The 12,925-nt window shown below is 32.7% G+C and overlaps 1 protein-coding gene across 1 annotated transcript; it reads left to right on the top strand.

Moving 5' to 3' along the window:
* Window positions 1–7,269: 7,269 nt before the first annotated feature.
* Window positions 7,270–10,636, top strand: LOC120175070 (acid beta-fructofuranosidase-like). The gene is made up of 6 exons (XM_039181772.1): window positions 7,270–7,686; window positions 7,812–7,820; window positions 8,737–9,578; window positions 9,655–10,055; window positions 10,129–10,216; window positions 10,284–10,636. The coding sequence occupies exons 1-6, from the start codon at window positions 7,287–7,289 to the stop codon at window positions 10,485–10,487; spliced, it is 1,944 nt and encodes a 647-aa protein (XP_039037703.1). The 5' UTR covers window positions 7,270–7,286; the 3' UTR covers window positions 10,488–10,636.
* Window positions 10,637–12,925: the final 2,289 nt, after the last annotated feature.

The following is a 12,925-nucleotide window of genomic DNA, read 5'->3' as shown; positions in this document are numbered from 1 at the left end:
CAATAGGAAAAGTTGTATTGAGGAAGTTTGACCTTAAGGTCTTCCCTTTGCCTTGCCTCCCCTAGCAAGAGCATGGCCTTAGCATCCGAAAGAGACCATTTTCCCTTAAGTTGGTTGAATGTTCTCCAAAATTTCTTGAAATCATCACCCTTACATGATTTCAAAATGAACTCAACCAACATCCTCTCACCAAGATCCATATCCAAACTTTTAAGCCGGTTATAGATATTCACCATGTGAGTAATGTGTTCTTCCATTGACTAAGCTATAATGTGCTCTCTATTAGATAAATCATCAATGAGAATATCATCAACAGACTTATCCACAATGTTAATCATAGTACACTTCTTAATTTCAGCCACAAATTCCCTCACATTCTCAGTCTTGGGCAGGGAAGGCTTAATATTATGCACTATACTAAGCTTAAGAAAGCTCATTATAAACCTATTAGATTTCTCCCAGTTCTCCTACAGTTTCTTGTCTGCCTCTAGACTAGTATCGGTCGGTTTAGTGGGTTCATCCATAACTAGAGCTAAATTGAGTCCCAAAAGGCCAACATTTAGTTTGACATATTCGATTCAATCATCATAGTTCTACCCATTAAACTTGATACCATTGGAAGTCATATTTGACATAGTAGAGACCAATGCAAACATTTACATCTTACATATTAATTGCTTTGAATTTAAACCACAATTCAGACTATAACATATACCAAAACATTGCATTTAAATTCATCTTTGGGCTAAATCTAAACACAACCAACAATTATCAAACATACATTATTCTTATAACATATATAAGGTCATCATTAAGTTTACTTTAACATACAAGTCATCTTTGGATGTAACTTATATATTAGTTAAACAAAGTTCATAACCTACTTTAATTGTTATTAACCATGAGTAAGATCTACCTTTGTGTAATTGTATAACTACATGTTAATAACTATAAATGTTTATTATACTTAAATGTCATTTATGATGCTACATCAAATAAACATTTATAAACATAATATAAATCATTTAATGAATTTCGAGTGGGCCACTTTGGTGACTAATGTACTCACTAAAATATTAAAGATTTAAATCATGATCTAAAATTGTTTGATGTGATCCTATACTTGCCACGGTAACTTCACTTGTCACGGCAACGTCATTAACTCTACTTGCCTCGGCAACTTCACTCTCCACAGCAACATCATTCAACATCAAATCGGGATCATATCATTGTTCCTTATCAATTAACAATCAATTTAACAACAATATCATAATCAATTGTCAATTTGCAACTTCAATTAATCTTCAATAAGAAAATACCCAAATTTCTTATGAAAGCTTTAATAAGAAAAATTACTCAAATTTCTTATTAAACCTAAATTGGTGATTTAATTCCTATCAAACTTGTCTCTGATGCCAAATGTTAAAATCAGTTAATCTTCTATGCGGAAGAAATTAACACACCTTGATAGGGTAATTAAATCAACCAAATCAAGCTCATGGCATAATTATTAAGAATTACAATAAAAGAAATGAAAACTTACTTGATAATTCCATTATGATAGTTGAATATCCTAAAAACAAGAAATAATAAATATTATCTAATCCCAATAATGTATAATCCTTAATTCGCCTTGTGATGATATCAAGACTTGTTTGATTCTTGATGAAAGAATTAGAATCCCAAAATAGAGAGTGTTTTTGTTTTCTTTTAAGAGAGAAAAAGAAGAGCCTTGAGAAAAAAAATTGTATGCTATGTGAAATTAAATTTTTTTTTGATTCCATTATGTTTTTTAAATCACAAAATAACCGAAAGGTCCCTCTACTTTTCAGTTACACATAACACCACTCAAACTTATATTTCCATGGTATGAGACGGAGGGATTTACACCCTATAATTGTCTCCTCAATACTATACTAATCATCACCGTGTGTACAACAACAACAATTATCAATTACTTAAATTATATGAATCGAAATCAAAATTTCTAACATTTGTTGGATGTTTTCTTCTCCGATTGATACAAAGCTGTTGGAGAAAGAGATCGATTCTATAGATCCTAGTGAGTGGGGAGCCCCAGTTCAAGCACATTGCATGGCTTTGGTTGTGGAGATGTTTGTAAAATGTCCTATGGATACTGATTATTGTGTTTCTTTTAACGAAGGGACCTAGACGGTGGTGGTCTTGATTGATTTTGGTTGCACTGCAGAGAGTGTTGTTAAGTCCTGACAATGTCATAATAGATAGGGAATGGTGTTGCTTGTTGAGTTATATATGTTGTCGGGTGGTGCAGGGAATGGGTTAGTTTTTTATTGGAGATGATCGTTATTTGTGAGATATCACCAACTTGCCAAACGCAATTATCTAGGAGTGCAGAATGTAGAGTTGAGACTTGTTTCCAGGCGCTCAAGCTTTGCTAAAATAGGTGTGCTTCACTTGAGTGTAGGTGGGACTGAGGGATCGAGATTTCAGTACAATAGTAGTTTAGGCCCGGGGGACTTTCGGTTGGGTCATCATTAACACTCGGATTGATGCTTGGGACATCTTGAATGGGGACTACTCTGCATGTTAGAGTAGTTTAGGCCCGGGGGACTTCTTGAATGGTTGTGTGGATAAGTGGTGCAAGCTGCTAATAGCTCTGCTTCAGTTTTACCATTGCTACATCGTTAATGTCTTTAGATGCAAGTCTGGCATATCCAAGTACAGTTTGATGGAAGAATTGTTTTGATGTGACGAGCAAAGGGTTTGTGCTTGCCTTCCATGGTTGCGGGTAATAGTGTTCGCAGGTTCCGTTTACTTGTGCCTAGGGAACTTTGTTTTCCCTACCCGTTGATTTTCTATCTAGGAGGCTATGTGTTCATTTGGATGGATCGTGTGATGCTCTAGTGAGGTTTCCTCAACAATACTTTCATGGCGCACTCTTTTTCCTCCACTTAGGTTTAGAGATGTTTTTAACGAGACTCATCCTTTGTATCTCATATTGTAAGTATACTTTTGAATACAATACAAAACACCCATTCCAAAAAAAAAATTAAACTTGATATCAATCTTCAAATTGGGGAAAGTCTAAAAAATAACTTAATTTAAGACTAAAAACGAAGAAAATGGGCACCACAAAAAATGCGATAAAAACGTGACATTTTAGGTTGGATGCAGCCTACAATGTTACATTCTCTATAATATTTTCGGTTGCAACCTAAAACGTTACAAAGAATATCACATTTTAAATTGTGCTCAACCTGTAATTTATTTTTCATATTTTCAATCACATCCATTTTCATATATTATAATCTTAAATTAGTAGGTTGTATCAGAACTAACTCAATTTGGTAACAGTAACCATTGTAATGAGAGCATCATTAGAATGAATTGGATATATAAGGACAATAGACAAGAAGAATCACTATGACGAGAGCCCATCGAATGAAATGAATATCAATGTCATGTTTTATTAAATATGAAAATGTAGGCAAAATACATCATTTTCACGTTCACAATTGTTCTACCATTTTCATTTTTTTTTAAGATTTTCGTATATTAAAAGTTTTCGAAAATATTTCTCCTTCGATTATAATTTTGAATATTTTCATAAGATAAGTCTTTTGACTAATCATAAACCTTTGATAAAAATCTTATTAAAAAATCTATCAAAATCAAATTTATTAACTGCTAAAAATATTTAAAAATTTAAAAATAATTATTAAATTTGACAAGTGTTTGTATAATCAAGTAATGATTGAAATTAGAGAATTGTAAGAAAGAATAATAGCCAGTAAACCAAGAAAACACATGGTGAAATTATTATCTCAAATCATCACAATAATTCATAGCAGAATCTGAATCAAAGACGGTCCACTTGTACAAATATACTGATTGCTTCCCTTCAATTGGCCCACTTTGACATCTCTAATTTAATTTTATATCAAACAATGGAAGAAATCTCAGAATTATTTACCAACAGCAATAATTCAAAAACCAATCCCTCGGATTGTCCGATAAAAGGTTTTGAATACATAAATCATCCACACATTGCTAATACAGAATCAATGGTATGAAACAAATATGAACATTGACCCGCTGAGTATAAGGAATCAAGAATCAATCTTTTATACCTATGCGTATGTATTATAATTATAATTAGACTGGAGGGTCACTTTTGTCTCCGTAATTAGTCCAATTTATCATTTTCGTCCATATGGTATTTTCGCATTAATTTAACCATCGAAGTTGCTCAATCGCATCAATGTTTAAAATATTTACTATTGTTTAGAGTTTTTAGTTAGGATTTAGGGGTAGTGTTTAGGGTTTAAGGGTTGTGGGTTAGTATTTAGTGTTTAGAATTTAAGGTATAAGATGGTACAATTAAATAATTTTGAGGGTAACTTGATGCAAAAATATCATATGGACGAAAATAATAAATTGAGCCTACTACAAGGACAAAAATTCTCCTTGAACTCTATAGTTATATAGTACGATATTTTTAATATAAGTCGAATGTTAAGAAATGTTTTTAAGATAGATAATAAAACATTTTAGATATAAAACTAGAAATATATTAGTGTACCAAAGTTTTACGTAACCTTAAAGTTTTTTACTTCTTTTCTTTTTAGTGTAGACATTACAGCGGAATGGGACTATAGCAGCGTTTTTCAAGTTTTATAGCGATGTTTTTAAGCACCGTAAAAAAGATTCCCGACAGAAACAAAAGCATCGCTAAATTAATGTTGCAAACATTAGCAGAAAAATGTTGTATTAGGTTTGTACTTTTAGCGGCGTTCATTTTATAAACGCCGCAATAGGTGTGGACATTTAATGGCATTTTTTGTATAAACGTTGCAATAAGTGTGGACATTCAGTGGATTTTTTTGTATAAACGTTGCAAAAAATTATGATATTTAGCAACGTTTTTTACATAAACGTCGCAACATGTTTTTACATTTAGCGGCATTTTTGTATAAACGCTACAAAAGATTATGATATTTAGTGGCGTTTTTTATATAAACGCCGCAAATGTGTACTCCTTATTTTCATCCTTAAAAGCCGCTAATCGAGATTGATTTACAAATATTCATTTTATATTCTTTATTGCCCAAATTTAACATATCATGTAACAGTTAATATCCAATATCAACCTTGATATGTCTCAAATTAAATACTTAACAACATAAATAAATAAAGTTTACAAACCATTCAATTAATGTAGTTCAACATTAAGTCAAATGTAATATAGTTTAACATTAAGTCAAATGAATGTAGTTCAACAAGTACTAGTGATAAGAGCATGAACCTAAGAAATTCACCTAGGGTGGTGAATTTCGCAATTGAAATTGCTGCATCATCTGCTTCATAGCTTCAAGTTGTTGAAATTCATCATATTTAGTTGATATGATGCTTCTTTCGCTTCAGTTTCGGCTTTCATTTGCGTAAATTTGTCATCCATTGTAGTCAACTGTTATTTCAATCGAATAACTTATGATTGAGACGATTGGCTCTGTGATGGCATGTACTGAGACGAACTGAAACCAAAATATTTGGATGGGATAACGAATGATCCCTAGTAGTGAACTTGACCATATCTTTCAAGACCAAAAACTTAGACAATAACTTGATTTTCAATCTAATCCACATTGATGGAACCATGAGATAAATTCATCGGTTCATACTCCATCCTTTTATCATTCAATTTTTCCTAAGAATTAATTAAGAATTTAGAATAAATTCAAACGTTAATCCAAATATAAGTATAATATAATTTGAATTTTATGTGCAATAAATATACCATTATTTCTGCAACTTTAAGAGCCATAGGATACCATCCTTTTTTTCTATGTGTCAGTTTCAAGAGTTGTATTCGTCCAACTCGATTGTCGGACGTAATTTCCTACAATGGAGAACATAAATTAGTACTTAAGAAAAATTAATAAATAATAAGAAAAATGTTCATTACTATGTGAATAATCATAATTAAGAAAAGAATACCTCATCATGAGCTACACGAGCAAAGCTTTTCGATCCAGTTGTATGAGTAAACTTTTTATGTTGTCTGCTAGCAATACCAATGTGCTCTAGATCCTACAATTTGAAATTTAAACGAGTTATAAAGTGAAAATTATAGTGACATAATAATATTTTTTAAAGTTCACATCATTCATCTCTTTTCTTTGAACTCTAAAACCTGACTGCATCTTCCCACTGATACATGAGCATTCCAAGTGGAACATTTTGCAGCTTTTGTTCTAGACTAAGATCATTATTAAAGTATTTCTTTTTCAAGGAACTCTTGTGGTCTCTCAATTTCTTTCCTAACGCTTGCTTCAAATAATCGTCTGAGACTTCTAGAAAAAATTTATCCTTCAAACAACACAATTGTTAAAAGTAAATATAAATTAGTAATGAACTGTAATGAATTATATATTATAATGAAATTATTATCTTAATACAATCAGCAACCTAATTTTTGTTACTATTCAACCTCTCATGCCATGATTGAAAATTGATCGGTAGAAGATTACCTTAATATTTCTTATTTTTAATAAAATTAGTCGATCCTATAAAAGTATAAAAATATAAATAATTGTTTTATTATTATTTTAACTTTATAATGATCAATTATTCAAATAAAATATGAATGAGTCAAATTATCCCAAAGACGTGGTTGGTTAGCAAAGAGCCAATAATTTATTAGTTTAGTAGCGATTGAGCCACGTGTATTTATGTTAGGCGATTGTGTTCCAAATTTTTGGGTTAAATTATGCATTAAAAAAGCTGTTTAATAGCAATTGAGCCACCTCGTCGTTGCTGACTCACCACTCATCATTAGGTGGTGGAAAGTAAATTACCAAACCAATTACTTCATTTTATTTTTTATTTTTGGGTACAATTTTAATAGACATTTTGAATTAAACATATTTGGACCCGACCTGAAGCCGAAATTTTAAAAAATCAGATTTAATCGGGTCGGGTCGAAACTCGTTGGGCTTGAGTCTCATGCTCATCTCTAGTTAAGTTCATTGTTGTTGATTTTCTTAATAGTTCATAATTTTAATCAACTTAACCACATATAAGATATTATAATAATATCGATCGAGTTAATACTTGAAATATTATTAGAATTACTGATACACGTCATCTATTAATGCTCAATTATTGGCATAAACCCAAATCATCTAGGTTTCCTGTCTGACCACGTATTATTTGATCACCCAAGCATTTGGTATATATAAGTGAGTGCCATGGAGGCCACACATACCATAACCCTCGTGTTTTCTTAATAGAATTGCATTCCAATGGTGGATTCGAACCCACTGCTTCCGGTTTCCAGCTCCAACGAGTCGTCCGATTCGGGTCCTGGTCAGGTGACCTGTCGGAGACCCATCAAGGTCGTGCCTTCCATCTTCGTTGGGATGCTTGCGGTTGGTTTCTTTGCTGCATTTTTTATTAGTATCAATGGTTCGGATGATTATGTTGATGTGCATAGAGACCGAGGTGGTTCGTTGGCTTCGACGTCGTCGGTTGACAACAAGCCTACAGCTTCGCAGCCGGTTTCACGTGGACCGGGTGCCGGTGTATCGGAGAAATCAAACCTGCGTTTAGGAGGGCATTTGCTGGCATATCCATGGAACAACAGCATGTTATCATGGCAAAGAACAGCTTTCCACTTCCAACCTGAAAAGAATTGGATGAATGGTAAGGGAAGATATCTCTTTTTTCTATTAATTTTAGGAGGCTGATTTTCACGTACGATTCATTGGATTTTATTTGTTGCATGGCTGGGCGCTTTTAAATTGGGAATCCGGTTCGTTACGCTACAGATCCTAATGGTAAGCTCTTTGTAAATTAATTTATGTTTCAAACATTACACTTAAATCTCGTGATGTTTTCGTCACGATTCTCAATACGGTTATCGTTATAATTGTTTACTTCATTTATTTGGATTTCGACATGTAATTAAACAGTTAAATGATCACTCTGATATCTTTTATCATAAAATTATTATTTATCTTATTAAATAATGTCTAATAAAATATACAATAACATCTTTTTCAATCTTAAATTTTTTTTCTAATATAAAATTAATATTTTCATCTCTTTTAGACTCGACAAAGATACGAAAATATAAATTAATTTATTAATATATAAGAATCTATAACTATCATATTGAAATAATTTAAAGGGTAAACTATTTATTTAGTTCTTTTTAACCACTTAAACTTTTAATTTTTTCAAAATCATATTTAAAATTTAGTTTTCATTTTATTACCCACCGCTTAAAATATAATACGTTTAGTACCTAAACTTTTAATTTTTAAAAATTTAACGTTAAATTTTTAATATAATATTAAAATAAAATAAAAATTAAACTTTAATTATGATTATAAAAAAAAAATTGAACGTTTAAATACTAAATGATTAAATATTTTTTCAGGTAGCAGCCATTTTCTAATGCAAAAAGAACTTTCTGCCAGTAATTGATTAATTAGTGACAGTAATATGATTGATTAGACAATGAATTGAGTGAGAAGTCAAAACTGGATCCGACCCAATAGGTAATTAAATTTTGATTTAATAATCTGGGCCCACCATTTATATTTTCAGTTGATATCTATCACATTAAAATATAAAATATAATGAGTGATATTAAATATTATTGATTAAAAATAACAAATGATTTTTTTTATTCAAATATATTTGTCTAATTCAATCGTTATATGGACATATGATTGGTAAACAAAACAGGTCCATTGTTCTACAAAGGATGGTATCATTTCTTCTATCAATACAACCCCAATGCTGCCGTATGGGGCGACATAGTTTGGGGCCATGCGGTATCCAAGGATTTGATCGACTGGCTTCACCTCCCATTAGCCATGGTTGCCGACCAGTGGTACGACAAAAATGGCGTCTGGACCGGTTCCGCCACCGTCCTACATGACGGTAAGATCGTCATGCTTTATACAGGATCCACTATCGAGGGCGTTCAAGTTCAAAACCTAGCTTATCCGGCCAACCAGTCCGACCCACTCCTCGTTCATTGGGTCAAGTACCCTCACAACCCTGTTTTGGTCCCTCCACCGGGTATTGGTCCCGACGATTTCCGTGATCCGACCACCGCCTGGTTAACCTCGGAAGGCAAATGGCGGATTAGCATAGGGTCCAAGATTAATAAAACCGGCATAGCTTTGGTGTATGACACAGAGGACTTCATAAACTATGAGATATTAGATGGGTTACTTCATGCTGTGCCTGGTACTGGAATGTGGGAATGTGTCGATTTCTTCCCCGTTTCGAAAACTGGAAAAAATGGCTCGGGACATGGAGTTAAGCACGTGGTGAAAGCGAGCTTGGATGATAACAGACATGATTACTATGCCATTGGAACTTATAATGATAAGAATGGTACATGGATTCCGGACCGACCCGAAATCGATGTTGGCGTCGGATTAAGGTATGATTATGGGATATTCTATGCTGCCAAGAGTTTCTACGATCCAAACAAGAAGAGAAGAGTGTTGTGGGGTTGGATCGGCGAATCCGATAGCGAAGCTGCCGATGTTAAAAAAGGATGGGCATCGGTTCAGGTAACTTTCTCTGTTTTATTTGATCACAAACATCAATTTAAATCCCGGATTTGTGATGCATTTTTTACTTTAACAGAGTATTCCGAGGATGATTTTGTTCGACGAAAAGACCGGAACTCATCTGCTCCAATGGCCGGTGGAAGAAACAGATAGTTTAAGGCTAAAATGCAAAGAATTTAACCAAGTGACAATCCAGGCAGGATCGGTTATTCCCCTAGATGTTGATTCAGCAACACAGTTGGACATCGAAGCCGAGTTCAAGCTCGATAACGAGGTTCTCGAGAAAGTAATCGCCTCGTCGGACGCATCATTCGACTGCAAAACAAGTGGTGGAGCTGCTGAACGTGGGGCATTGGGACCATTTGGACTATTGGTGCTTGCGGATGAGAGCCGCAGCGAGCAAACTCCCGTTTATTTCTACATTGCCAAAGGACCAGAAGGCAATCTCAACACATTTTTTTGCAGTGATCAATCTCGGTATGTTCGAGCTATTTTCGTATCTTCCATGTCGGTTTTATGATTACTGTAACGATAATTCCATCGTCCCCAGATCATCTAAAGCATCCGATGTCGACAAGCGCATTTACGGGAGCTCGGTTCCAGTTCTCGAAGGCGAAAATTTATCCCTCCGAATATTGGTGAGTTCGCAAAACTCGATTTGGTGGCAGTAAATAAGCATGAACATGTTTGTTTTTTTGGTTTCAGGTGGATCATTCAATAATCGAGAGCTATGGTCAAGGTGGAAGAACAGTGATTACATCTCGGGTTTATCCGATGGAAGCAATCTACGGAGCTGCTAAGGTGGTGTTGTTCAACAACGCAACGGGGATCGATGTAAACGCTTCGGTTAAGATTTGGCAGATGAACTCTGCTTTCATTCAGCCTTATCCATTAATCCACTCTCTTTAACAAATCTATGCAACATTTCGAGAGGAAGACGAAAACCAACAATTGCAACTGCAAACATCGTCGGCCGTTGTCCGGAGCCATCTTTCCGGCTTGTGTATCTTCTTTTTTTTCTCTTATGATATAGAATCCAGTAGTTGCCTCATGTTTTTCATTGGATTTGATCATGTTCGGCAGCCGATTGTATTTGGTTCTATTTCGGATACGAGTACCAGTGATGGTCGAAGTATCTAAATTTTGATCTAATTCGAAGAAAGTAGAATTAATTTACCAGAGTTTCAAATCGCGGTCGCATTTTCTGTCCTTTTAGGTTTACCGCGATTGTGGCCGTCGCAGGCGCTATTGCGAGTGTAGCGGGTGACTCGAACGGAGGTGAAACTACTATTTCGCGGATGAAATTATGTTTTCGGACCGTAATTTGAAACCCTGATTATTACTATAATCATTTTATATATATCTAAGAATAATTATAAGACGGTTACAAACATAATCTTGCAGTTCTTTAATTTATCAAACTCCAAGAATCATTAAGATTTGTTTATGGGTTTAATAATTAGATTAAGTTCGAAATACATTATAATAATAAATAATTTTTTAAAATAATCTGAGATAATTACAATATAATATATGTTAATATTTTTTAATTATTAACAATACATATCATATAATATAATACATATCCTATAATACAACTACTTAAATTCAAAACCTCCTAAAGAATATCAATCCTTTTAACTATCAAAGTGGTTACACAAATTCATTATAAATTTGTAAAAGTAGAGAATTAAATGCGGTCGCAAGTGGATCCATGACTATTTGCAACATTAAGCAAAGTTGGTGGTTGTTAGGGTTGAGGAACAAAATCCAGAAAAAAAAATCGATTTAAACTAGATTATTGGATTTGGCTCGGTTTAGGTTTTTTTAATTTGTGGTTTGGTTTCGGTTCGATTTAAAAAAAATAAATATTCAATTCGGTTCGATTTCGGTTTTTCATATGGAAATTATTTGAACAAAATTAAAAAAACATAAAACAAAATAAGTATCCAAAACACATTCATTTTGAATTTATTATGAGATAAATTTAAATAAATAAATATTAAAACTAATAATATTTTTATAAATATTAAATTTATATATTTACACTCGATTTAAGCTTTAAATTTTTTTTGGAGGTTGAGTTTAAAAATAGTGAACAGTAAAAAATTGTCGATTCGAACCGAAAACCATGGTTTTTACCATTCGGTTTCGGTTCTCATTTTCAAAAATAGACCAAAGGCGATTTGTTTATATTTTAATGAAAAAATGAATCGAATCGAATACACTCCTTGTGGTGGTTGAAAAATATAGCAAAATGGCATCAAAGATCTTTGTACTTTTGAAAAACTAATGCGATCATTGTATTATTTTTTTTAATAGGTCACAAATTCAAATTAGCCATTTGGCCAACGTTTTCCGTTGTTTGACATTTACAGTATTGACATGACGGTCCACAGTACTGGTGTGGTAGTCCATCTGACATGTTTAAGCTACTAATTTAATCTATCTATCATGTTATCCGTCAAGTTATCAATCACCGTGGACTGTCATGTCAACACCGTAGACTGTCATATCAACATTGTAAACTGTCATGTCAATACCGAAATGGTAAACGATAAAAATATTGGTAAAAAAACTACATTAGACTTATTTTTCTAAGTTTGAGGTCTGCAATAAAAAAAATAATACGATGACTATATTGATTTTTTTTAAATACATGGACTTTGATGATTTTTTGCCTAATATATTAATTTTAGAGTATACTATATTATTGACCATCTAACTATTTAGCCCTTTTGTTTTTACTACCAACTTTTTAATTTTATCAATCAGACCAATTAACTATTTAATTATCCAATCAAACCATTATCCGTTACCATTTAACGGATGTGGTAACGTGGCAGTTGAAAATTTGATATAATTACACATCTGATCACTATTACTTACATATTCTATTAATTTGATCCTAGTTTTAATAAAATAAAATAAATTTAATCATCAAATTAAATTGAGTCATGTGTCATAATCTAACTGGAGATTAAATTTATTTTAATTTCAATATAATTTCTACCAATCATAAGATAACATGTGTTACCCTATGGTGAAAATAAAATTTAATTCAATATACTTTCCATCAATTATAGGGTGACATGTGTCACCTTAAGGCAAAAAGAAAATTAAACACTGTAAATTTTGTATCATTATAAAAATTAATTATAATAAAAAAAATAATACGATGACTACATTACCTAGTTTAATGTTCACATGGTATCATGTGCCAACCAATCCTTATGGTACGGAAACTTTCTAAACAAGTTCAATAACACATAAGCTTTGTTATTAAACGTTTAATTCTGCATCCACTCCCTGTATGTTTCAAATGTTTACAATTTAGTCTCTCCCTA

Source organism: Hibiscus syriacus, unplaced genomic scaffold, assembly GCF_006381635.1.
Source record: "Hibiscus syriacus cultivar Baekdansim isolate YM2019G1 unplaced genomic scaffold, ASM638163v2 tig00112159_pilon, whole genome shotgun sequence".
In the NCBI taxonomy this organism is placed as follows: domain Eukaryota; kingdom Viridiplantae; phylum Streptophyta; class Magnoliopsida; order Malvales; family Malvaceae; genus Hibiscus; species Hibiscus syriacus.
Note: the sequence above shows the minus strand (reverse complement) of the source record. Positions and strands in the feature narration are given on the sequence as shown.